The 27,031-nt window shown below is 35.1% G+C and overlaps 1 protein-coding gene across 1 annotated transcript in view; it reads right to left on the reverse strand.

Annotated features, from left to right (window-relative positions):
* The window catches only part of Fbn2 (fibrillin 2), a 218,122-nt gene that overhangs the window by 74,105 nt on the left and 116,986 nt on the right, over window positions 1-27,031 (reverse strand). Inside the window, exons 12-19 of the mRNA XM_076855914.2 lie at window positions 19,220-19,339; window positions 18,170-18,295; window positions 17,210-17,332; window positions 15,363-15,485; window positions 8,912-9,064; window positions 6,369-6,422; window positions 4,539-4,664; window positions 1,247-1,372 (exon numbers count right to left, since the gene is read on the reverse strand). Coding sequence (XP_076712029.2) covers window positions 1,247-1,372; window positions 4,539-4,664; window positions 6,369-6,422; window positions 8,912-9,064; window positions 15,363-15,485; window positions 17,210-17,332; window positions 18,170-18,295; window positions 19,220-19,339 — 951 coding nt within the window. The remainder of the gene's footprint in view (window positions 1-1,246; window positions 1,373-4,538; window positions 4,665-6,368; window positions 6,423-8,911; window positions 9,065-15,362; window positions 15,486-17,209; window positions 17,333-18,169; window positions 18,296-19,219; window positions 19,340-27,031) is intronic.

Here is a 27,031-nt window from a genome sequence, read left to right on the forward strand (position 1 = left end):
AAAAGTGGGGAAATAGTTACCACCACTAAGTTTAGAGAAAGAAGACTTTATGCTGAGATTTTCTTTTTCTTCTCTGTTTTTTTCTTTCTTCCGGCTAATTACTGTTTTTCAGTGGCCCTTCCAATTCAATCCAAACTTAGAATTGCACTATGTAATTGCATTTTGTTGACTTGAGCCGAGTCATTTGGTTTTGGCATTTCACTCTATAGTCCTAACCTGCTTCTGTTCACAAGAATGCTTTGAAGTTAAACAGGAAGAAGAAGAGAGAATGCTAACATCTTTTTCACATAATATTGCTATTGCAGTTTTCTTGGCTATGGAACCACTAAGAAATAAATACTTTAACAGATAAGGAAAGGGCTATTCCATAATAATTAAAGATGAAATCTTTAAAAACAAGTGTCTGTTCTGAAGCAGTAATTATATACGAGAAGGTTCTGGAAACATTATGTAGGCTCATACATCAAGAATTAAACAAGGACAATGACTAGTAGTCATGCCACAGAGGATTCTGAAATATAACTTTGATGGGGACACAAAAATATAATTGAATGCATTTTCACTTGGCCAGTGTTTCAATGAAACAAGGACTTCCCTAAGTGTCCAACTCATTCACATAACTTCCAGTGCAGAAAAATGTGGTTCAAAGAAAGGGTTTTTTAAACATTGGTTTATGAACTATAAGTTCAAATAATATCTATTTAATTATTAATTGGAAATGACAATTTTCTTAGACTATAAATTTCATTAAAGTGATGATTTTTACTTAGGCCTCAAATGTTCTCTGGGCCAATCTCTTGGGTAAATCGCCTATTTCACAAATAAAATGTGCAAGAGCTGACTTGTCCATTGCAATTCAAGTTCCTAGGTTAACATGTCACAGTGGTTTTAAAAAGGGAAAACAAAGTAATCACAAAAAAATCTGCCATTTTATTTCAGCAAGTGAAACAATATGGTTCCTTCCATTCTGGTTTTTTTTTTTTTTTTTTTTTTGTTTCCCACTTCAAAATGTTTGTTTCAAGTGTTGTTGATATTTTATCTGAATGAAATAAAACTGTCAGTGTTTATACATTGGGTTAGATGCATGCTATTTCTGAAAGTATCGAATTAGCTGAAAGAGATTATTTTCTAAAAAATTCACACAAGCCTTTTTTGAGTATTCTGCTTCATCACTGTCAGTGTAATTGACACGTGTCCATCTCTAGGTGCTTTCTTGTTACTGCTATGGTAAGAAGACAGCCCCTACCTTCACATGTCTCCGTCTCTGTCCGGAACACATAGCCAGGGGGGCACGTGCAGCTGTAACTTCCTGGCGTATTTCGGCACAATCCATTATCACAAAGCAGTCTGTTCACCAAGCACTCATCGATGTCTGAAAGCAATCATTGGAAGATATACATATTAAAATGTGTATCACAGTGATCAACAATATTTTTATTTTTGTTTTTTCTCTATTCCTCCTTTGACTTAGTCTCCCTGTACCACAGCACATACTTTAATCTTAGGCAAAATATATTCAGTTTTATTCAAGTGGGACGTTCTGATGCTAGAGAATACTTCTAAGATCTTTTGGAGGCCCTGAAAAATATGTGCGGTTGCAAAGGCTTCATCACTATTACTTTGTTCTCCATTTGCTTTTTGTTCTACAATAGGACTATAATAAGTTTATTTATTTCATTTATTATTATTATTAAATTTACAGTTCTGGGGATGGAATCCAGTGGTACTCTACCACTGAGCTACATCCATAACCCATTTTTACTTTTTGAGACAGGGTCTCACTAAGTTTCCCGGGTTGGCTTCAAACTTGTGATCCTCCTGCCCCAGCCTTCTGGGTAGCTAGGGTTACAAGGTGTGTGCTACTATATGGGGCTTCATTAAATATTTTTTAAAATACTTTTTAAAATTGTAGATGGACGCACTACTTTTATTTTATTTATTTTTATGTGGTGCTGAGAATCAAACCCAGCGCCTCACACATGCCAGAAAAGTGCTCTACCGCTGAGCTACAACCCTAGCCCTTCATTTAATATTTTAAAGCACTAATGAAATATACAAAAAAATACAAAAATATACATATAGGCTAACTCATTTGCCTATATGCTTATCAATATATAATTAAAATGACAGATGGCATTTTTTCTAATTAAAATTCGAAAAGAATGCATTTAACAACAGTTTTTGAAAGGTTTTCCTTAATTTCCTGCTATGCTTTCTTTTTTTTTTTAAAGGTTGAGAGAGAGAGGGAGAATTTTTTAATATTTATTTTTTAGTTTTTGGCGGACACTTCTTTGTACGTGGTGCTGAGGATCAAACCCGGCCGCATGCATGCCAGGCGAGGGTGCTACTGCTTGAGCCACATCCCCAGTCCTCCCGCTATGCTTTTTTACCTCAGAAACAACTGGTTACTACTGAAACACTAATGATGAACTTTATGGTTTCCTTCAGTATTCTAGAACAGCCTAGCAAAGACTGTCCAAATCTTGAATTTAAGAAACTCATATTAACCTTTATCTTCATAACCTCATTCTCATTTTTACAAGTGCAGTTAATGATAGAAATAAAAACTGTGTTTGGGGTAAAGACTTCCTTTTACTTAAAATTATATGTTTCGTCTTGCAAATAACAATTGTCTCCTTACAAACAGTATGCTGACACTGTGAAGACATGGAAAACAGATCAGAAAAACCCCCATCTCCTATAATCCCATCACCATGGTAAAATCAGGTTTTATGTTTGATCTGATTTTTTTGCTTTTGGACACTATGTTTTTATTTTACTTCTGAATCTTGATATGAACTTCAAAAATTAACATTTTATTTTAAGGATTTCTATAAGTTTTCCCATTACTGTGTGATGTTTTATCAAGTAATGGTTTTTTACTCATTTCTCCATACTCGTGGACTGAACTGAGTCCCTCACAGAGCAATGTTGAACTCCAAACCCCCAACATCTCAGACTGTGAACTGATTTGGAATTAAAACTTTTATAGATATTATCAAGTTAAAACGAATTGGCATAGTTTGCAATTCATGGTGACTGGTGTCTTTATAAGAAAGGGGAAGTGTGGATGGAGACAGTGACACAGAGGTATGATGAGGGAAGAACACGGGGAGAGGACCACCATGGTTGGTGTGATGCATCTAGAAGCCAAGGAACTCCAAGGATTGCTGGCAAAGAGCAGAAGCTACAGGAGGGAAGGAAGGATCCTTCCTACAGCCTTCAGAGAGCATGGCTCTGCTGACACCTTCATTTCAGTTTGGGCTTCTAGCCTCTTAAACCTGAGAAAAAAAAATTTTAAAAGCAACCTAGTTTGGGGTAGTTTGGTACTGCAACCCCAGCAAACTGAAACACTATTACTAGATTTGGGCTTTATTTTATTTTCAAATTCTAGTTTTAATTTTTCCAAAATTATGTATATACCCACTTTAAAGAGTTCAGTAGTTGTAAAACCTCTTTAAGTATGTGAGTCTCTCTGAACTTCCTATATTTAGTAGTGTACCCATGTTCTCAACTGCACTTGGAAGCTGACCAGGAAATGACTGCTTCTGGTTTATAAAAGCTAACTTGGTTTGCACATTTTTAGAAAAGTTTGATAATTTTTGGCTGGTACTCTTCCCTGTAGGTATCAAGTATATTTTTATAAATCTATAAATCTATCTGTATATATGTCTTCAACTCAAAACCAAATGTATCTGTTCAGTAATAAAAATGATTACCAAAAACGCAGAACAAATGTATTTCTTTTTAATCTGTAACTTGGCTTTAAAAGTCATCAAGGACTAGTTGTAAAAATTATCATGCATAGTGATGGATCAAATAACGTTCATTTTGCAAAAATAGATTTAAGTGATGTATGGGAAAATCTAGATTCTCTGCAAATTCTTGACTATCTAAACTAATAGAAAACAATGAAACAACCTCAACCTCCTTCCCATTCCTTTATGTTAAACATATATTACAAACTTGAGCTTTTTCAAATGTTCTGTTCAAATTAAAAAAGGAAACACCTTTATGGCAGTTATCATGTCTACATACGTTATTGTTACTAGTTATTAAAGTACTCTTAGTCTGTGACACTTCATTTTCTTATTATTACCCATATGCCTGTTACTTTTTATTTATTTGTTTATTTACTTATTTTTAAATTTTAATCTGTTATATATGACAACATAATGCATTACAATTCATATTATACATATAGAGCGTCTGGTAATTTTTGAAGTACTTAGTAAAAATTTATAGGATTGTAGGAAAATTTACAGGATTTATAGAAAAACTACAAGCCAATACTAATATATTCATTCATTTAGAAAAAAAAATATTTTAAATACTTTAAGTACCACTAAGATGTTGCTACTGGGTAACAAAACTTGTTGGATTCTGATATTTTTACATCAATGTAGACCATAATGGAAACAAGAAAAACTGTAACATGTCTAGTTTTAAACACCTGTTAGTTATACTTTCATTTCTCTTCTCATTCATGGATCAAAATATATGAAAGGCTCATGTATATATATATAAAAAAACCTTACCAATGCAGTTTCGTCCAGAGGCATCTGGTTCATAGCCACTGTTGCAATTACAACGGTAACTGCCACGTAAGTTTTCACAAATTCCATTGGCACATATATCAGGATCCAAGGCACACTCATTGATATCTGCATTAAATATAGAAAGTATAATAATCATAGACATTTTATTATTGGTTGATAAATTCAGATCTAATGAAGATCCTTCAACAGATGAACTCTGCAAACTCACAATTTATCTGCCTTTCAGAAAGAAAAAAGAAATAAAATAATTGGTAAGAAAATAACTTTGAGGGATCCAGGGTACTTTACTAATAAATCAGGAGAAAAATGAAAGGAGACAGAAATTCTAAGGATAAAACCATGTAATATGTCTCCCATATTTAGCATAAAATTATAATAAAGGAAATTTGTAGGCTGTTGGCTCAAAATCCAAAGGAAAACTCATCTTGATAGGCATTATCACCATCCAATTAAAAGACAAAGCCATATTAGGGTGGCCTCTATAATTTAATGATCTCCAAAGGCAGGACATTTCTATTTATTATTTTTTTTACAGTTTACTAAGTGATAAGATACTTAATAAATTTTCTTGCTGTTGATAAGCCGAAATGAATGGACAGATCACTTCAAACATGGCTGCCTTAGAATACGATGCTTTTAATAAGCTACGGCCATGACCACTGCTCAAGTAATTTTCCAATAGGAGGATAGTTCTGCTGTGGAGGCCATCCTGACAGGGCATTAAAAAACTAACAAGCAAAAACCAAAAGAGATACCCCAAATCAAATTTTGTTCACTGTGCTCAAATTTTGGTGATTATTATTTTCAAGAACTTGGAAGACCTTCTTATATACTTTCTATAGACCCTTTTATTTTTATATTTGGAAAAAAATATCCCTGTAAGAGTTTGCTTCTCTGGTTTTGGATATTCATAAAGAGTCAACATTACTTGTCAACTAATCTATGTTTTACCTAAACATGAAACATGAAAGTAGAAGAATATATATGAAGGGAAGATTAATAGAACTCTGTAGTTTTGCTTAAAATACATGATCTATATGTACACTAAAATGTAAAAGAACTTTAAAAGTCATAAACACATAAATGCTTAAATGCTCAAGATTTCATACTGGAAATTTGTTAGCCATAATTCTAAATTTAAAATAAGAAAACATCAATAAATTTTATTTTTGTAGTTTTTGAAAAACATTTTAGTATTCTTAGGTGTAAATAGTCTTAAAATTATTTTAGGACAGTATATCCCAAACTTGATTCATATCAAATACCTCTTAACTATATCTGCATCATGATTTAATATTTTCTCTTAAAGTTGACTCACTATTTGCCTCCTCTTAAGTGATTGTATCTATAAAATCATGAATGAGGTTTGTTAGTAACATTATTAACAAAGCTTATGTCCTAGATAAATATTTATCCAAGATGAAAGCTGGTCTAGTGGAAAATACCACTTAATATCATTAACCATTTATCTGGATATAATTTACCGTATTTATTTTTTGTTTTATTTGGTCTTAGGTATTGAAACCAGGAATGCTTTACTACTGAGCTATATCCTTGGCCCTTTTTATTTTTTAGTTTGAGAGAGGGTGTCCTTAAGTTGCTTAGGCTAGTTTTAAACTTGCAACCTTAATGCCGTAGGCTTCTGAGTCACTACCATTATTTTGATTTAGACACCGAGTGTGCCACCGCACCAGCTCCTTGCCTTATTATTTTAAGGGAATGTTTTCATAGTAAATATAATCATATTCATACTATAATTAAAATATATGTAATTACATTAGTTACAAGATTGAAAATGAATAGAATTACCTCTTCCATCCACAGTGATTCCTACTCCGCTACTACAAAGGCCATGGAATTCAGCTATATGATAAAAAAAAATAGAAAAATTAAAAACTCTAAACTATACCTGTTACATATACAAGTCATTTACCATTTGGAAACTACTATTTGGAAGAATTATGTGGATTAGTTTTTTTTTTTTTTTTAGAGAGAGTGAGAGAGGGAGAGAGAGAGAGAGAATTTTTTTTTTTTTTTAATATTTATTTTTTAGTTATCGGCAGACACAACATCTTTGTTTGTATGTGGTGCTGAGGATCGAACCCGGGCCGCACACATGCCAGGCGAGCGCGCTACCGCTTGAGCCACATCCCCAGCCCCGTGGATTAGTTTTTAAAATGAAATAAATTTTACCATTTTTTAGCACATCATTATTATAAGAATCCTCAAATCTCAGGTAAGTATAAAAAATAAAAATCACTTGTAATCATCCTGAGTATCATTAATATATTGATAAATGTTACCAATGATTTCTATATATGGAAACTTTAAAAAATGTAAAATATTATAGAGATTGCTTTGTTTTCTTCTCAGTAAAATAATAAGTCAAAACTTATTCAATATTTCACCAAGTGCATGATCTTTTTCTAACATTTCACATCTAACAATTTAGTGAATCTTCCCAAAACTACAAACTAGATGCTGTTGTTTTCTCTGTCTTACAATGGGGATAACTTTGATATAGAGATGTGCAGCAACTTGACCAGGTAACAGAGATTTTGAATAGGCCAGCCGGCTTGGCTGCTGGGCATCCTATTACAAAGAGGTCTTATCAGTGCCCCATTTAAGAATCCATTTAATATTTTATTCTCAGTTATGTGGTGGTGCCAATTTCCTTCAACCTCTTCCTGAGGAAATTATGTTCATCTAGCCTTGAACAAATATAACAATGGAAAGTTCAAAATCACTAGGATAATCCCTTAAAAGTAAAACTTAATGTCTATGTGCCTCTCTTGAGGATTCTGATAGCCCTTGCTTCTTTCCTCAGACTACCTTCCCCTCAGTGGTATGAGTACCCCTTCTGGCTACCCTCTCTATCACAGAACATACCAATTACCTATAACTTCAACACTGTGGTTTTAAAAAAAAAAGTCACTTTACCTTATCTATTTTTTTTTTTTTTTGTTTAGAGAGAGTGGGAATCTTTTTATACAGAAATCTACCATTTGTATCTGTGTTTTATAAAATTCTGTTTGAGTACCTTATACTTTTTACCATAGAGGACTTCAACTTTCCTTATTGATTAATACAAATTGCTTAAAGATTAAGAAATGATACATGAAAATGTTTTCCCACTTTACACGTATATTTTGGTCTTTGGTCTCTGCTTTGAAAGAGCCCCCTCATAATAAAAAAGTAAATACTTCATGTGAAAATTATTTTTTAATCTTTATTGTCATTAAGTTATTTTTTAAAAAGTTTTCAACAATATTCATTACTTAGCCCATTTTCCCCCTCACTGATCTAAAATGCTTTCTTTATTATTTTTTTTTATTTTCCCATTTATATCTAGGTCTGTGCCTAGATTTATCTTATTATTTCACTTATTTTTTATCCACTCTTGTACCAATATATTTTCTTGTATCATAATCTTAATATGCCTTTTTCAGTTTGGTTTATTTTATAGTAAGATCCTCTTCATTGCCTTTCTTTTTATTAAAAAAGTCATATTCACTAATTCTTCTAGATGCATCAAATAATTTTTTCGAGATTTGAGCAATCAGTTGGGAATTACAAACCATCCACTTTGTTTTTAATGGAATTACAAACCATCCACTTTGTGGAAATGCTATTCTCCCATCGTCCACAAGGAAAGTTCTTATTTATTTTTCAAGACCAAACTAAGCCCCCTCTGTGAAGCCTTTCCCAGCTGCCTCAGGCAGCGGATTGCTCCCTCCTTTGTGCTCTCCCAGTTCTTTGTTTATGACCCTGTAGGGCGCTAATCAGACTAAATTGTAATCTGTACATTTGTCTGCCTATATTCTGAACAGTCCTCTACTAAAAAGCGATGAAGTCTGTTTTTGAATCCCCGTTGTGCTTATGGATATTCAATAGAGGTTTAGTGAAAGCATAAATGAACAAGAGTCAACCTTATCTATTTGAGGGTCTGGAACAACTAATAAGCAGTGGTCTGAAACCTATGGCATCAAGATTTTAAAAATAAAATTGGGTTCTTAAGTATCAACAACTGTGAAAGAGGTAAGTAAATTTTATGCTATTTATCTTCACAATATCATCAGGGACCAAAGACATGGAAGCTAACAAACTCATCAAAAAATCTGTGTAACAATCACAATATCAATAACAATAGATCTTTCTAGTCACCATGCTCTCTGCCTAAAGATCATATGTAAACCCAAGACAAATCTTACGATAGCAGTAAAGAATTGGATTTATCTTCTTCAATCCAATATGATGACAAAATACTTCAAAACTGATGTACTCTTCAGCCAAGTATCTAATGTTACATTTCTTGATTCTTTTGTGGTTATAAAACCGGCACATGTAACTACCTGAATTTTTGGCAGGGCATGGCTGGCAGGGCTCTCCAAAACCATAGTCGGGATTGGCACAGCAGCATTCAGACTTGGTTACGGCTCCGGGGAAAGGACGCACACACACTCCCTTCTTGATGCCACCATAGCAGGTACTGCGCATGTGAGTATCTAGAAGAGGTAAAAGGACAGAGGCTTGAGAAAGTGAGAGAGGCAAAGGGACTTCAAAACCGAAGGCTTCTTTAGGCTAAGTGGCCCCTAAGCTGGGAGTTTCTAGAGGGCATCTGCCATTTTCTCTTAACTTGCATCTTCAGCATCTAAACGTGTTAGGAAACCAACAAAGGTTTGTTGAGTGACAGAAAGACGGAATGAATATCAGCTACTTTTTGTCTCAAGAGTTCTCTGTGCTACACAAGTAGTCATTATCCCACTTATCCTCACAGGCCTGTCATTGAGCCAAGGTTTTGTCCATAGTTATAAACAGCACTTTGCGCTCTAATCACTGGCTACCTTATGCTCAAGTTGGCATTTACTATTGTTTCCGTTTGAGAAGTTCTCATGCATAATGAAGTGCAGCGAAATTCAACTACCTTGAGGTGACACTACTTGGCCATGAGAGTTCTTGCTTCAACTTTCTGAATTTTCAAGCCTGATATTGCTGTGTCTATGTTTTAATATATAATACTCAGTAAATCCAGTTATAAAAACAACTACCACTATACGTCCTTGGCATTGTACTGGTTAGTTCTGCAGACCTAACCTCATGGGATGGCTGAGTCATTCAACTTTACAAGATAGGGGTACCTGCCCACATTTTATAGATGAGAAAGATGAAGTTCTCAGGGATTATGTAAGTAGCATGAAGTCTTAGACTACCCAGGATGGGATTCAGACTAAGTTGTGTAGCTTCTAGAGTGCTCCCTCTTTCCAGTAGGTCATGCCACATCCCAAAGAAGCACTTACTGTTTATTCCTCTTGCTCTCAATTATAAAATATTTCAGAACATTAATGGTGCAACAAATGTTTGTTGAGTGAGAGAAAGATGGACTGAATATCAACTATTTTTTTTCTAAAGAATTCTCTGTGCTACACAAGTAGTCATTATCCCACTTAATCAAAAAATGCCAGAGAAGTAGTACAGTCTCCTAGTGGTACATTGACAGGAATATTTCACCAAAAAGATAACAACTATATATATATATATATATATATATATATATATATATATATATATACACACACACACACACACACACACACAATTATTTATGACTTGTTGAAATAATTATATCTAGCTGTTATGAAATGAGTCATCTAATGATTTCTTATAATATGAGATTTCTGGCTGTGTTAAACAAGTGGAAAGAGGGTGGTGAGATTCACCACCAAGAAGTCAACTCTTACAGCTTTTCTGCTTCTGCTGTGGCTGAGTTTGAGAGAGTCTGCTCCAAGTTACCCACAAATGCACAGCCTAACACAAAGAAGAATCAGCACAACTATGACACGATGGATGATTTCCAATATTGTCTTTGTGATGCTTTGGCCCTTACCAATTATCTTGGAAGGCATCAAGAGATGGTTACATTATTTCTGTTTCCATGTCAAGAAAATGTGTTATGCTATTTTTAAGTCCTTTGGGTATATACTGGGATGTGGGATAACTGAGTCACGTGGTGGTTCCATTCCAAGTGTTTTGAGGAATCTCCATAGTGCTTCCAAAGTGGTTGCACCAATTTGCAGTTTTACCAGCAATGTATGAGTGTACCCTTTTCCACACATCCTTGCCAATATTTATTACTGCTTGTATTCTTGATTATTGCTATTCTTACTGAAGTGAGGTGAAATGTCAGTGTATATTATGCTAAGAGAAACAAGCTAATCCCAATAAACCAAAGTCAAATGCTCTTTATAATATGTAAATTCTAACACATAACAAGGGGTAGGGGAAGAAGAATAGAAGTTCAATAGATTTGACAAAGGGGAATGGAGGTAACAGAGCGGGGCACAGAATATGAAATACAGTGGAATGAATCTGACATAATTTTCCTATGTACATGTATGAAAATACCACAGTGAATCTCAACATGGTGTACAACCACAAGACTGGGATCCTAATTAGAATAAAATGTATTCCATCTTTGTGTAAATAAGTCAAATTATATTCTTCTGTTATGTATAACTAAAAAGAATGGGGAAAACTGCCATTCACAAGTTTTAGAAGCAAGAAGAAAGAAGTCTATGGAGCTCACTGGAGGAGTAAGGCCATCACATACTCGTTTGTATTTCCCCAAAAAAAAAAAAAAAAAAAGACTGTAAGTATAATTCATGTGCAGGTTTGAGGACACAAATTGTCCTAAGCTCTGATCTCCATGAGATGATCTTACATAGATTACTAGACTCTGTCATTACCCATTAAATATAGTTTATATAATAAATGAGAGTATATTTCTTAAGCACCTATGCCTGAAACACACACAAAAAATGGTAGATACCTTATTTCCATTTTTAATCTTTAATGAGAACAGTTAGTCTTTCCCTGTTCTAGGACCCTGGAATGAGAAACTAGTTCCTATTATACTATCAAATATTATCAAGCCACTGTCCACAGATGGACAGGATAAGAAGACTGTACCAAGAAAACTACCAGAATGTGCTCACAGGAACGCTTTGGTGGGAAGTTGAACTGAAGTGCTAAGCTCTATCTTTTACATATGTTAACAAATTTCTACATGCTTTTTCTTTTTTTTAAAAATGAGGATTTTTGGAGAAATTTTCCAGGTCATTATCAAATTTTATATATCATTAATAAAATATGGGCAGATATAAATGTTATTTTTTTTCTTTAATACTAACTTTTCTTTCTTATTTAAAGAAGCACCCTTCAAGGCTATGTCCTATACAGGATGTCATTATTTTAATTTAAGAAGACAATAATAATTGTAATAGTTTACTTATTGGGCATTTGCTATATGCACAACACCACCAACGATTTACACAAAGAAAATACTTAATATTAACATATTTAATCCTCAAAGCAACCTAAGGAAGGAAGCTCAGAGAGGTAACGTATCTTGTCCAAGGTAACACAGTTCACAAAGAAAACTCAATCTTTTAGTTGGCAAGAAATGCTAGTGTTCATAAAAATGTTGAAATGTTCTTAAGTTAATATAATAGGATGCTAAAAAAGGGAACTTAAACTAGAAGCCTTTGACACTAAATATCAGGTAACAAGGTGAATTATGACATCCCATCCTGAAGGAAATAGATATTGGAAAGCTAGTTACCTGATCTTTAAACTCCTCTCAATATCGAGGACACCAGTAGTTCAAGAGAGTGGTGATTAAGGAAGGATTTGGGGAGTGGGGCATAGCGGGGAAGCTGGGTTATGAGTCGCTTCCCTCCTTGCATGTGGTCAGATAAAAAGAGCCCCACAGGAGCACTTGAAGAGCTTCACAACAGCTCCTGCCTAGAAGGCTTCACAGGCCAGCCAGTGACTATTACCACTGCAGGGACCAGGCAGAGGTGGTGCATGACATCGACCTCTATTTGCAGTTCACAGACAGGGGGGTGGGTGTGTCCTATGGATTGGAATTGGAAGAACATTAAAAGGAGGTCCAAGCTGAAGGAGACTGAATACAATGCCCAAAGTCAAACTTAACTCTGATATTTGTCTTTTTTGGATGATTCTCTGAACCATACTGAATATTTATGATCAACTAGATAAAATTTAGTGATAAGAGAATTCCTAAGGGATAGTGTTTGAATTTTGGAGGCACTTTCAGGTCTTTGAACATCCCAGCTGCATAGGAAGTATGTGAAAAATTGCTACATCATCTATTAAAAAAAAAAAAAAAAAAAAAAAAAAAAGAAGGTCCTATGTGGAGGGTGCTGAGACAGCATCTGAGAAGGTCTGATGACAGTGGCCTGCTGCAGGACTGGCTACTGGATGGGGACTGGCTACTGGCAGGCAAACGTGCCTCCATTGCACAATAGCAGCTGAATGCCTTGGAAGTACCCCCGAGAGCTATGCAAGGAAGAAGTTGGCTTTAACTATCTGCAAAGACGGAACATCTCAAAGCTGTCGCAGAACAGTGTCAGTAACATAAACGCTTCCTTATTCCGCTGCTAACCTCTCCTGCCCCAATCTGCCCTTCAGAGAGTCATGAACATTCTCATTGAAGATCTGAGCTTCGAACTGGAATTGTAACTTACAGCCCAATTCAGAGTACTAATTATTATCTGATCGTGGGCATTCTAATATGTAAATTAATAGTAAGGTCATTAAGGTAATGATCTTACCTAAGGTCATCGCAGAATTTTCTTGCTAACAAAAAATATTCAAAAAGTTATGAAATAGCCTGACTTTTCCTTCTTACTTATTGGAACCAACTGCCCCCTGAATAATTTTTTAAATTAAATTTAAAAAATGGGAGACACAAAAATACAGTTGTCTTTTGTTTACACTCAGCTTGTGCGTCATATTTCTTTAATATGCTAGTTAAAATCATGGCTGAATTTTCTAGAGGAAAAAAGTACAAACAAAGGAATAAACAAAAAGGTCTAATATTTAAATTCGAATCCTAAAAATTCGTAAGTATTTATTCCTAACTTAACCAATGGATCTCAAAAATGATATCAAAGGCAGAAGACATGAAAAAAATCACATCTAGCATGTTATAGGAATAGCAGTATTTAATTTTACACACATAACAAATAGTGGCTTTATGTTAAAAAGTTTAAGTAACCACAATGACGGAAAACTGGGGAGAGCTTTCCAAGAGTTTCAGATGTGTTTCCTGTATGTGGACAAGAGGATGAATTTTTGTGTTTAAACACTGAATTCCTAATGACTACTCATATGTTGGTTTCTTGAACAGACAATAATTTCTCCCTCCCTAACTGGCTTTGTATGCACTGTAGATTTCAAGAGAATCATTTAGATGAAGGAAAAAGCAACCAAGTATATTAAAGCAACTGAAAATCTTAAACTCTCTAAGCAGTAAGGGGCTATAATCTTCTAGCTGTTGCATTTGAAATATCCCTGAAAAAGTTCAACCTTGTGGACTGGATTAGATAGAGTGGGTGAATCTGAGTGAATGGAATAGTTCTATCTGTTGATCCCTCCTTGTCCCCCACCATCCTTGGGATCCAAATATCTTGATTCACATCTGTAAGAGTCAAGTATTAACAACTGTGCCTAAGAATGCCATTTCTCTCTAAACTACTTTCAAATCAGTATTCCTAGGTTTTACTATACAACCTGAAAAACAGTGAGCACAATGGCTAATTCATGCTTTAAGTCTCATGAAACACTTCAGAGAGGAAATTTCATGAGTGTGTTTTTACAGCTCACTCTGCTATCATTATAACATATTGTCTGGGTTTTGAAATGCCAATGACACTTTAACAAACATTTCCAATAGGAGTCCTGAATGACTTACATCCCTCTGTCTCTTCCCTTGGTTCTATAATATGGAATGGGGGTGAAAAATAATTAAAAACATTTTTAGCTTTTGATATAAATCCAAGTTCTGTGGCATTTACATTTAAATTTTTTTTGGGGGGGGTAAATTTTATGGTTTGGGTCTGGAATTTCCCCCTCCAAATCTCATGGTGCCCAATGCAACAAGACGCAGAAGTCGGGATTTTAGGCAATGATTGAACCATGCCGGCTGTAACCTCATCTGCGAATTAATCCATCTTATGGTTTAGTAATTTGAATGAACAACAGGGTGGTGACTGTGGGTAGGAAGGGTGTTCTTGGAGGAGGTAGGTCACTGAGGGTGTGGCCCTGGCTCCTTTCTGTTTCTGCCTCTGTCTCTCTGCTTCCCAGCTGCAATGCACTGAGCAGGTTTCCGCTGCAACTCCCTTCTGCCATGATGTTTTTTCCTTGGAGCCAGCTGACCATGGACTGAATTCTCTGAAAACACGAGTCAGAATAAATCCCATTTCCTCTTCGTCTCACTTATTCTTGTCAGGTATTTTGGTTACAAAGACAAAAAGCTGACTAATGAAGTGAAGGTAAGAATTTACTTAAATAATCTGGTTTTTGTCTTACTGGCTATTAAGTACAAAACTAAATTCCATTGTATTTAGAACTTGGTTATTTAATATTATCAGAGATGTTGATATAAAAACAGATTTTTTTTTTCTTCTTCAGTATTTCTGTCTTGCCTCTCATCAGAACCTTTTGAAGGAGGCTCTCTGGGGTCTCTGTCCTTTTAAAAGAAAACAAATTTATTGACATTAGCCTGATCTGGTCTTTTTACACAAATGGAATCATAGACTATCCAGACTTTTGTAACTGACTTTTTCTCACTTAGCATGATGTTTTCAGGGCTTGTCCATATTTCAGTATGTGTTCTTTTTATGGCTGTATATTAGTCCATTGTGTAGTGTGGATCTATCTGTGTCCATGTTTCCAAAGATCATTTTGGGCAGCGGGGCCACCATGGAAAATTTAACTTACCAACACACACGCGTCCATCCACACCCACAGCCAGGCCTGGGGGACAGTCACAGCGGAAGGATCCTTCGTTATTGATGCAGTGTCCATTCATGCAGATTCCTGGGGTCTGGCATTCATCAACGTCTGCACAGAGGGGGACAGAAGCCCAGTCATTACTGAGTACCAGAGTTTATGTGTTGCCACTGCTCTGTTATATCAACCTTTGAACTTTGAAACTTGTAGAAGAACACACAAATATTACAACAGATCTTGTACAAAAGTACAACACTTTCAAGCACATATTTAGAATGAGTGTTAGAGTAAAAGTTGTTTTACTTCACCCATTTAGAAAAGACAAGGGGGCTCAAGAGAAGGAGGAGAAAGAAAAAATCCTGGGGACTAAAATGGAACAAGTTATATTCCATGCATGTATGATTATGTCCAAATGAACTCTCTATTATATATATAACTATAATGCACTAATAAAAAATTTAAAAAAGAAAAAAATTCCTTTTTAATTATTTATTTGACAATGCTATTTCATGTTAAATAATATTTAATTCAAATTAGGTAAGGGAAAAAAGTCTTTAAAAAACTAAGATAAACTTTAACAATTTTTTCACACAGAAATCTTTAGAGATGGAAGTTGTTTTGATAGTTATTCAATCATTTCACAATGAAATATTTGAGTTATCTTTTGTAATTTTCAATTCACTTGAATTTGTCAAATGGAACCCAATATTAAATGGTTTCCCCAAAAGAGGAGACATCAAATTATTAACATTTTAGAATTTATGGACTGCAAAATTTATAATAAGAAAATAAAAAATAATTTCCAGAAGGTAGAAACTAGTGAGACGTAAGTCTAAGTGAGACCTTTGTCTATTGTGTTTAAGTGTCTTCAAAAATGTTGGAATGAAGTTCCTTACTTTCACATAATGTTACACACTAAAGAACAATACCAAGCTCATATCTGTGGTAAGTCCAAGACAGCTAACCTTGAGATGACATTCATTCCAAAGCTCCAGTATTGTACTCCCCTTTCCTGAATGAGAATCAGTCCCAGTTTTTCCTATCTACTATTCCTGAAATTTCATTGAAATTATAGGAATTAGTTATGAGTCTTTTTTTGTATTCAGATAAGTTTGTTCAAATGAACATAGGAAGTGCTCATTGAGCAAATTTTTCTAAAAGGAGGAAACTGAAAGAAAAAATAGGACTTACAAAATGTATTATATCTTACTAAAGTTCACTTGTGTGTATAAATATAATATAATCTTATTTATTTCCAAGAGGTGTATCTCTTGCTTATAAAGGTTATCACTAGAACTTTGTTTTCAAAAGACTCTATAAACAAAACAACAAATAAAATATTCAAATTATGTTTTCACAAAATCAATGTGGGATTTTAAAGACAATGATGATTGCAAATTATCTGTAAATCAGCTTTATGAAAAAAATGTAATGGTATATCGACAATGAATGATAGTGGGAAATATGGTTCTGAGAACACATAAAAATGAAAACCTTGCAAGATTTTTTTCTTCTTTTTTATCCAGCAAAAGGGAGATTATTTCTTTTATCCAGCAAAGAAATTATTTCTACATCGTCTCTTCCGAACTTGTTAAAACCAACCAGTCATGCCTGCAATTGTTCCTAGAGCATTTTCATTTTTGTAAAGACGTTACTGTTTCTTAGACCACAGTATGTTTTTCTGGGAACCTTTAGGTACATGCTTTACTGAATTAGCAAAAGATGTGAATAATATAAAATGCACATGAAGAAATTAAAGTAATACTTGCATGGCTCATTCACATAAAAGGGTGGTTTCAATCAGGGTTTCCTTCTTATCTCAAAGCCATACATACCAGTACAGTAACGCCCGTTAGGAGCTAAGACAAATCCTGGTTTGCAGATGCACTTGAAACTGCCATCTTCATTGATGCACATCCCATTCAAACACATGTTGGTAGTTGTACATTCATCGTGATCTGCAGAAGAAGAGAGAGTAACTTCAACCACTGGCCTTAAGGGAACCAATTTCCTCTCCTTCCATAATCTCCAGTCAAATTCCACTGCAAAGATGAGCCATATGCTCATGAATTTTATTTTAAGTAAGAATGTCAACTGAGCAAACAGTATGGAAAACGGGAAGGGCTTTTATATAAGGAACAAAGAAAAAAATTAAATAAATCTTGTGCTTAGCTGCTGTTAAACCCACATATACCATAACCATGAGTAGTATTTTATTTTGAACCCCCCAAAAGTAACATGATTCCAGTGGGTATTCTTTTATAAGAAAGAATAAAGCAGTGGTAAACTTTAATTGTAAATAAAATGATCTGAGCTTTCATTAGTGAATGAAATATTACTGTGGGAATAGAATATTTCTATGCATTGGTGTCTACTGCCCTGCTGGACATCAGCATGAACACAAATTTATAGAGGTTCGATTACCATTTATGCCAAACGTTTCTACATTCTCCTGGATTGGGGAGGAGGAGAAAATCTCTATCTTGTCAGTGTTGAAATCCCAACATCTAAAATACAGTAGGTGCTAATGATTATTTGCATTAAAGAGGAATAGCTGCTACTTACAACTAAATGTGTACCATACTAGAAATTTTCATAAGAAGTAAATTATTCATGATTATAACATCTCTCCAAAATTCTGTCCCTTTGCTTTAATAATGTTAACTGCATTTATATTTTGCCTATCTATGTGAGGAATTCAAGTATGAGACATGGAAGCATTATGTATATATGTTTCTAAGTAAAAAATGTATATCCTTTAAAATATTTTTTCAAGGGAGCAAATATTTCCATACCAACACAGTTTTTTCCATCTGTAGTTAATTCAAAGCCGGCATTGCAAATGCACTGGAAACTTCCATCTGTGTTCACACATCGACCGTTTTTACAAAGAACCCCATTCTGGATGCACTCATCAATATCTGGTAAGAATAAGAATTGCCAAACATTATTCTTTTACAATACTTACAGAGGAAAACGGTAACGCAGTCAACATATTTTAAATATCTGGTTTATCTGTACATGTACCATCCAGATCGTATTGCTTCTTCAGCAACATTTCCATCTCTCACCAGCTTTTTCTTCTTGGATAGGTAGACATAAGCAATTTTACAGCCAATATAGTGGCTGAAGAGGGAAAGAAAGAGAAAAGGAAATGGGGTGTGCACTGAGCCTGAAAGAGGGTGGGCAGTGCAGCTGGAATTACGGCTGCAGCTGTTTTTGACATAGTGGTTAAAGACCTTAAAAGTCAGAATGAGATGTTGGGTAAGTGAAAAGTAACTGCAGAATTTCTGGATAAGAAGCAATATGATGAAAACTGCTGGAAAAAGTTGATTCAAGCAACTACTCATGGATGAATAGGAAATGAAAAAGAAGACCAGCAGAGTCATCTGGTAAAAGACTTCTGGGATGAATCAGCAGTGAGGTAGAGAGCTTGGATGATAGTTGTGGGTGTAGCAATGAAACTCTGAATACAGACCAGGCATGATTTGGTGTGGGACTATGTGTGGGGTTCAAAGAAAACAGTAGTTGAAAATGACTATAAATCTTAACCTCAGTTCATCAGAGACAAGAATGCTGACCTTACTCAGAGAAAGGAAGCTGTGACCCAGGGAAGGAGGATGAAGTGAAGTATTTTTTGCAGCCAGGTGCCAAACTGCCTGGATGACATAGGCATACAGTATTTATATTTAAAGGGAGAACTCTGTGGATATGTAAGAATAAATCTGTAATAATGCAAAAGCGCTCATCCTATGTCATATTTTAATAAATATGCTTTTCACCTCAGTAGTCTCGGTCACGATATTTCATGGAACATTTTCATATGTGACGGCAGGCTTCCTTACCAATGCATGCTTGCTTCGTAGGAGTCCTCTGGAATCCAGCGTGACATTTACAGTAATAGGATCCAGGTGTGTTAACACAATCTCCATTAGTGCAGGGATTTGATGTGCATTCATCAACATCTGTGAGCACCAAAAGAAACCATTATAGACTTCACTCCATCTGTAGAAATGTTTGTTTAAAGTACATTTAGCTCTCCCAAATTTGAGAGAAAGCCAGTCAGTGGTAATAGTCTAAATAGCCGAGTATTTATAAATGAATGAAAATTCCTTTCTTCAAATACATACAGAGGCCAGTCTGAAGGTTTACAAAAATATTGCCTATTTGAGAACACCAGGGAATTTGCTTTAATCAAGAAGTAATGATTTTTCAATTGGAATAATGCCCAGTGATTAAAAACATGGGCTCTGAGAAGAGACAAGCATGAGTTCCAATAAACGGTGACGTTTATGTCTACAGTAATTGGGGCAAAGGAATGCCTCTCTAAGGCTTAGCACAGTGTCAGAAGAACAATGAAACAATGAAAGGTTTAAATATATATATATATATATATATATATATATATATATATATATATATATATATTGCATAATATATGTTGTCATTGCAATGTTCTTGGTTTTAAAGTAAGAGATTAGAGATTGATGGATTATGGAACTTCCTTGTTATTACTTTTTGTGGACTCATCTATATACACAATTTAGCAGTCACTGGGGTTTTATTTTATAGTCAAACACATGAGGGAGGGGCATAAAATGAAAATTAATTAAAAGAAAGCCAATTTTTTCCGTGACTTTTGTTTTTCTTTAGGGTCTTAAAATTGACTTAGGGAATCTTTTTAAAATAAAATGAAGCTTTATGCATGGTTCTGATCTGAAATGTGAGAAAGTCTTTTCATTTAAGGTCTCCTAAGGCTTGATCAAATGCAAACCTATTACCGAATCCGGGGACCACAAAACCCAATGACAGACAAAGCCCAGAGAAAGCACTAGTGCCAATGTAAGTTTAATTTGTCTTCTCTTAGCAATGCCCACTAAATATTATTTTGAATGCTGGAAAATTAAAAACCTGGCCAGCTAGTGAGAGCAATGATTTGCCATTTCATCTACATATAGAAGCCATTAGCAAATACAATTGAGCTAAACTGAAGAGCACAATAAAGTCAGCTCACAGGTTTACCATTTTAATAAACAGATTACTTCTTTCACAGATGTTAAAAAAGGAACTGTGCTCAATCAAACTCACCAACCTCATTTATGTAAACACTCACACTGAGTGCAATTAAGCTCTCTCTGGTAAAGGGGAAGAAAAAAAGAAAACAAAACCTCATGGCAAATAAAATAAAAACAACAAAGAATAATAGGATTAAATGCTTTTCCAATTCATTCAAAGACCCTTTCAGCCCATTTAGACTCACTTACATTTAAACTTTCTGTTGATAACATCAATTCTACGGAGCCAAAGGAATGAAGCAAAATGAGAAGAGAGAGAGAGTTTAGAGCAAGCACATTAGCAGCACATAATGTATGATTAATGGGACTTTTCAATAGGAAGAGCACCTTCAGTTTGCATGGCTAAAGATCACTTAAATTTTCTGTGTGTACTTAATTGAAACGCAATATTACAAATGTGCTGTAGGTGTTCTTGAATGGCGCCTCAGTGCAGAGCTCTGTTCTAGTGAGGAACATGAGAGGCCATGTGTCCAACCCCCTCTTTTCAGGGCAACTATCCAGGAAGCCATGTCATTTTTTCCGGACCTTTTTCTTCCCTTGAGAACCTGTTCCCCAGGCTCCTTGTTGCTATGACAGCTCTGCTTCTTATTTTGCCATTACAGCTACAATTCATTTCTGTCTCTGTAGTCCCCTGAAACCCCATCAACAGTCCAGTCCACATAGAAGATCGTAAGTGTTCACTTACTTATTTCTTCACTATTAGTGACTTACAATTCCAGATGATATTAAATCCCCATTATTATGGCTTTTTCCCTCCCAGGACTCTGCTTTAGACTAATCGTGAATGGCCATGGCTATCTTCTGAAATGGACATTTTATGTCTCCTCTTTTGTCCAATGTCACCTTCTAGTTCCCCAAGTAACCCTGTTTGTTTTGTCTTATTTATAGTGCTCTACTGTGGTCAGAGCACTTTAACTTCTTTCTATGTTCTCACTGGGGACTAAGTATTTTTAAGCAAATTTCATGGTATTTTAAAGTTATGAATAAATGAAGGAATTATGTAAAACATTATTAAATAGTTAAATTGCCAAACAATATTGGGGTAAAGGAATATTTCCTCTTTAAAAACATATCCTAACTTAGAAGACTCTTTGTGATTTGCAAGGGTTTCAAGAACACCTGAAGCCTAAGAGAAACAAACATTCTTTCCCACTACTCCAAAATAAAATGATTTGAGCGGAGTTCAAACCATCGGTAAAAACAGATTGACTTATACAGACAGGAAGAAAGGCACAGAATTTCATTTTGGAAGTAGAATCCACAGGAATGGGAGAGAAAAATGTGATAAGTAAATGTAACTCTTTTCAGGTCTTAGGAGTAATTCTCATACTAGCAAAATGTATGCAATCCTATCTCCTTTGTGTTTGATTCTTTTACACATTGTCTTTTGAATGATACAGGTGTCCAATGAAGTTTCCAAAGTAACAGTGGAAGTTTATTAATCTTGAAAACACTGTTGTGAGGGGAAAGGGGAGGGGAAAACAAGGGAGAGAATTGAACAACAGCAGATGAGGTAGAGAGGGAAGATGGGAGGGGAGGGAGGGGGGATAGTAGGGGATAGGAGAGGTAGTAGAATACAGCAGTCACTAATATGGCATTATGTAAAAACGTGAATGTGTAACCGATGTGATTCTGCAATTTGTATTTGAGGTAAAAATGGGAGTTCATAATCCACTTGAATCAAATGTATGAAAGATGATATGTCATGAGCTTTGTAATGTTTTGAACAACCAATAATAAAAAAAAAGACACTGGCACAAATGAGATAGTTAGGATTCTTATCCTGTGCTACTATTATGTAAAATACTAACTCACTACCCTCTTGGCTTTTTCTGATACGCATTTGTTCCTTATAAACCCAAATGATTAAAAGCTGACGAGAATAGAAGCAAAAATATTAAGAACTCATGTTCTGAAAATGTGCTACTCTACTTTATGAATTATAGTAGTTATAGAGGTCTCACTGATGGAGTTTTAACTCTCCTCCAAGAATACCTGAATGATGGGCGTCTACCTAGAATGGGACCATTTTTAATGATGTTGGGGTCAAGCAGAAATTTGATATTTATATTGACATATTAGTTGTGCAGGCACACAATCCCAATGCTACATCAGACAGGGTTGATAGACACAGTGGCAGCAACCATATCCACTGGTTTCTGAGAAAAATCAGGTCCTGGAATCTTAAGACGTCCACTAAGTGTAATCAATCCCCCTCCCCTAGAGTAGTACTAACTATAGATCACCTTTGGGTGAATTAGAAAACAATCATTCAAATAATTGCCTGCAGGGTTTAATTCTCTAGCAGAGCCCTGGGCTGAAAGAGCAACCTGACTACAGAAAGGAGCTTCTGATCCTTTAAGGACATCATCTTTTTTATTCCACATGTTCATAAACACATTCTTCAGGACATAAGGGTTTTAAGGGACAGAATAAGGTTCGCCTGGATGGAAACATGAAACATGATCTCTGACTAATTTACAGAAAATATTAAAATTTGGAATCATATTTTCTTGTTAGTGTATCATACAGTGACACATGAATGACCAATATGAATAGGAAAATACAAACAGTCAATCAAATTTCAGCTTGATAGGGCTGGGACTGTGGTTCAGTGGTAGAGCACTTGCCTAGGACAAGTGAGGCCCTGGGTTTGATCGTCAGCACCACATAAAAACAAAATGAAACAACAATAAATAAATAAAGGTTAAATTCTAAAAAAAATTTCAGATTGATAAATTTTAATTATGTATGTACATGCAAGAGGAGATACTTTATATGTTACATACTTTGTATATTACACACTTATAATATTTTCTAGTAGGAAAAGGATTTTCAAGTCATATAATAAAGAATAAATATACCAATATTTCATGGTGTTCCAAAAATAACATCACATCTCAGGTGGTCTGTTATTTAAACAAGTATTAGTAGTACCAGCTAAGCTAGGGCTGCTGCATATGGTTTTTCATTGCACAACCCAAGGGTGGGCCATTTATATAGATTATGTGAATGGTACTTTGTAGAGGTTTGTGCAGTGCAAACCTGTGCAACTGTACATAGGGGATCCTGAGCTGAGCCTTCCTTAATCACTCTCATAGTCTTGTACATAGTTTAGAATACTGATTTTCGTCAACCATAATATCTGCTCACGTTTTCCTTTCTAATCATAGCACACTCAGATCTTTATAATTTAAGTTGGAAAAGCCATGATATTAACTCTTCTTGTCTTGGGCTTCTCATCTTTATTTTTTAAAAAATATTTTTAGTTTCCAGTGGATTTTTTACTTTTTTTTAAAAAAAAATTATATGTGGTGCTGAGGATCGAACTCAGGGCCTCACACATGCCAGGCAAGTGCTCTACCACTGAGCCACAACCCCAGTCTCCTCATCTCTATTTTTAACAGAATACCTGAATCCAAATCTGAAATGTAGGATTGTGCTACTTATGAAACACATATATGATCATTTGAAAGTACTATGAATAAATAAAGGAATGACCTCAAAATGGTTCAATTACAATCCTCCTAAAACCACTTTTTAAAAAAGATTATCAGATTTTTAAAATTACCAAATCCTATATAGATTTTTGTCCTCACTGCACTTGATTTTTCGGCTGCATTTAACACCTGTCACTATTTTTCTCTTGAAAGTGTACTCGTAGATAGCTTCAGATATAGCAAAATATTCTAGAAAGTTTCTATTTCTCCAACAGTATTACCAAGTTTTCTTTATGTCTTAAGTGTTGCTATTTCTCAGGATTCCAGTTTCAGTACTACTGATGTTTTCCCTTTTCTTGCTGTTCAGCCTGTAGAACAATGACTGTCCTAATGGTTCTAATAGTCTGACTCCTAACTCTATAACTCCTGCTATGAACATTGCTCTTAGTATTAAACTTGTATAATCAAACATCTTAGATGCCTAAAATCTAAGATGTCTAAAAGAGAATCTTGGACCATTTTCTCCCAATCTGCACCTTTTTCCAGATGCCAATGATACCACCATGCACTCGGTTTTGCTCACTGAGTCAGAACTTGCGTGTCACTGTAGTTTCCTACTCTCTAATTCCTCATGATTAATCTGTCATCAGATTCATGATTAACTCCCTAAATAAGTAGGATCATTCTATTGTCCTGAAGTCTGTCCCAATCACTGTCATCATAATTTTTTTGCTTGAGATTATAACAAAAAATTTCCTACCTGACCTCTTTATTTCCTCCTCTTTCACTATTAAAATCTTTATACTGAAAAAAATGGGAAGGACTTTTGCTCTAGCTAAGATAGACTTACCTTTCTTCCTGAAATATACAAATGGACAATGTATATAAAGTAAGGGCTTCAAGAAACTTAGTATCAGAAAACAAAGAACACAAATCACTGAGGGATAGGAAACACACATGGGGGACACATCGACTACCCAGCTATGGCTTAGCACTGTTCAGACATGGCACAGGCAGAGGGAACCCAGGCAGAGTGCAGTAATCTCCCAGGGTGGAGGAGACGGAGCTAAGTCAAACACAATTCGCCTGCTGTTTATAAATTCATATTGGAGAGGGGAAACTGCATAGAAAGAGGACTCGGAGGATGCAGGGAGTCCTCCTCATGCATTCAGCAGAACATAAATGAGCACATGCATGTGCGGAAGCAACTAAAAGCCAAAAGAAGAATTGTGGAAAGGATGAGAGGTGAGAGTGCCTGGCCACCACAGAGGGCTACATGTGGTGCTTCTTCCCCACAGGCTAAAATCCCAGGGGTGCTGGGGAGCAAGAACACAAAGGGATCACACCTCCTCCTGGGAACTGGTGGATACTGGACTACATGCTGCTCTAGGCTCACCTAAAATCTTTCAAGCAAGACCAGAAAGGATCAAATCATTTATAAGTAACAACATATCTCAGAATAAAGCTCTAGAATGAGGATAGGAATACAAAGATATCCAGGATTCAGCAAAGTGAAATTCACAATAATGTCCATTCAAAGTTAAAAGGCATGTTAAAAAAAAAAAAAAAAAACAGGAAAAGAGATGTATATAGAGGGGATGAGTCAGATAATTGTAAATCATACCAGAATTGGCACAGATGTTAGGATAAGCAGAGAAAGATAGGAAATGATTATTATAACCGCATTCCATACATTCAAAAGCTAGAGAAAGATTAAAAATAACTGAGACATGAAATATATTAAAAGACCCAACTAGAAATAAAAAATTAAATGGCACTAATACCAGATAAATTATCAATGAGGACAGATTAAGAGGACTTGAAAACACTAATTCAACAATTGGAAATGAAACATTTACCAGGATAGACTACAATAAGATGATCCCTCTATTCTTCAACACCTGCATACGTGGGCTGGGAAAACTTGAGCAAATATTCAAGGAGGGACATTTGGGGACCCAAACTCCACTTGAAGAAACCAAGGCTCTTGGAGAAATTATAGATGGCATGGGTCTAAAGATGGGAGTATCAGTGACAACTTTGATTGGTGTCTGCAACATGGGCTAACTGCAGGAATCACAATCAACTTCTTCAAGACTTCAAACTAAGCAAGTTCAAACTGAGAACCTAAGGAGTTGGAGCTATTGCTTTTATGGTCTTTAGAATTCCATATGGAATGATCTTTGCCCATTTCTTAACTGGTTCATAACTCAAGAAGGGAAAAAGAGAGTACTAGATGGATTTTTTAAATTTATTTTTTATTCTTTTTTACTCTTTTGGGTGGAATTATTCTACCAAGATACCAATGTAACCCCTGACTACTGCAGACCCTGCTGCCGGATTAGATGTTTCTCACCACCTCCTTCTTGCTAGGCTGTATGAGTCAGTTTATGAGTGCACTGATGGTACAAAGGCAATGGGTTGCCCCAGCACAAATTAAGGCAGCAGCACCAATGCATCCCCATAATCACCACCAAGAACTCAGAGTGAATTAGAAAAAAAAAATATTTTCAGTTAAGAAGATCATGAATGAATCAGGGAAAACTAGTTACATTAAATCTTGACACAGGAATATATGTTCAAAAATTATCTCTGTGATAAAATCAGTATTACACTTTATACGTGTTGACTTAAGCACCATGAGAATCTCAAGAAAAAAAATTTGAGCATCTGTTTGCATTGTGTGCTGAATTAGAAGGGTTTTCCACAGAGTACTATTTTTACTTGAAGAATAACTGACATACAAATTAAAGTTATTCAGACTTGTGAATTTGGCATCTTTTTAAAAATCACAAAATGAGGCTGTCACTTTATGGAAAAGAGTGTTCTACTTGATGCTGAAGTTAAAATTCAACCTTAAAAGTGAAATAATTAGAGTATTTATTTACTATGCGTTCTTGGCAGTTTCTCAACACATAAAAGCATTTCTAATGAGTCTGTGATATTATCTCATGTGTTTTTTCAATATTGAATAGAGAAATATGTATTACACAGTTAATCAATATATCCAATGATCACTGCATGTTACAAAAATCCATTCAAAGCACAAGAGGGACCAATGGACTTAATATAACATTCATTAATATGGTTTCAGATTATAAATTGCAAAATAAGATTTATGAGTACCTCCTTTTAGATTTTT

Source organism: Callospermophilus lateralis, chromosome 5 (genome assembly GCF_048772815.1).
Source record: "Callospermophilus lateralis isolate mCalLat2 chromosome 5, mCalLat2.hap1, whole genome shotgun sequence".
Classification (NCBI taxonomy): domain Eukaryota; kingdom Metazoa; phylum Chordata; class Mammalia; order Rodentia; family Sciuridae; genus Callospermophilus; species Callospermophilus lateralis.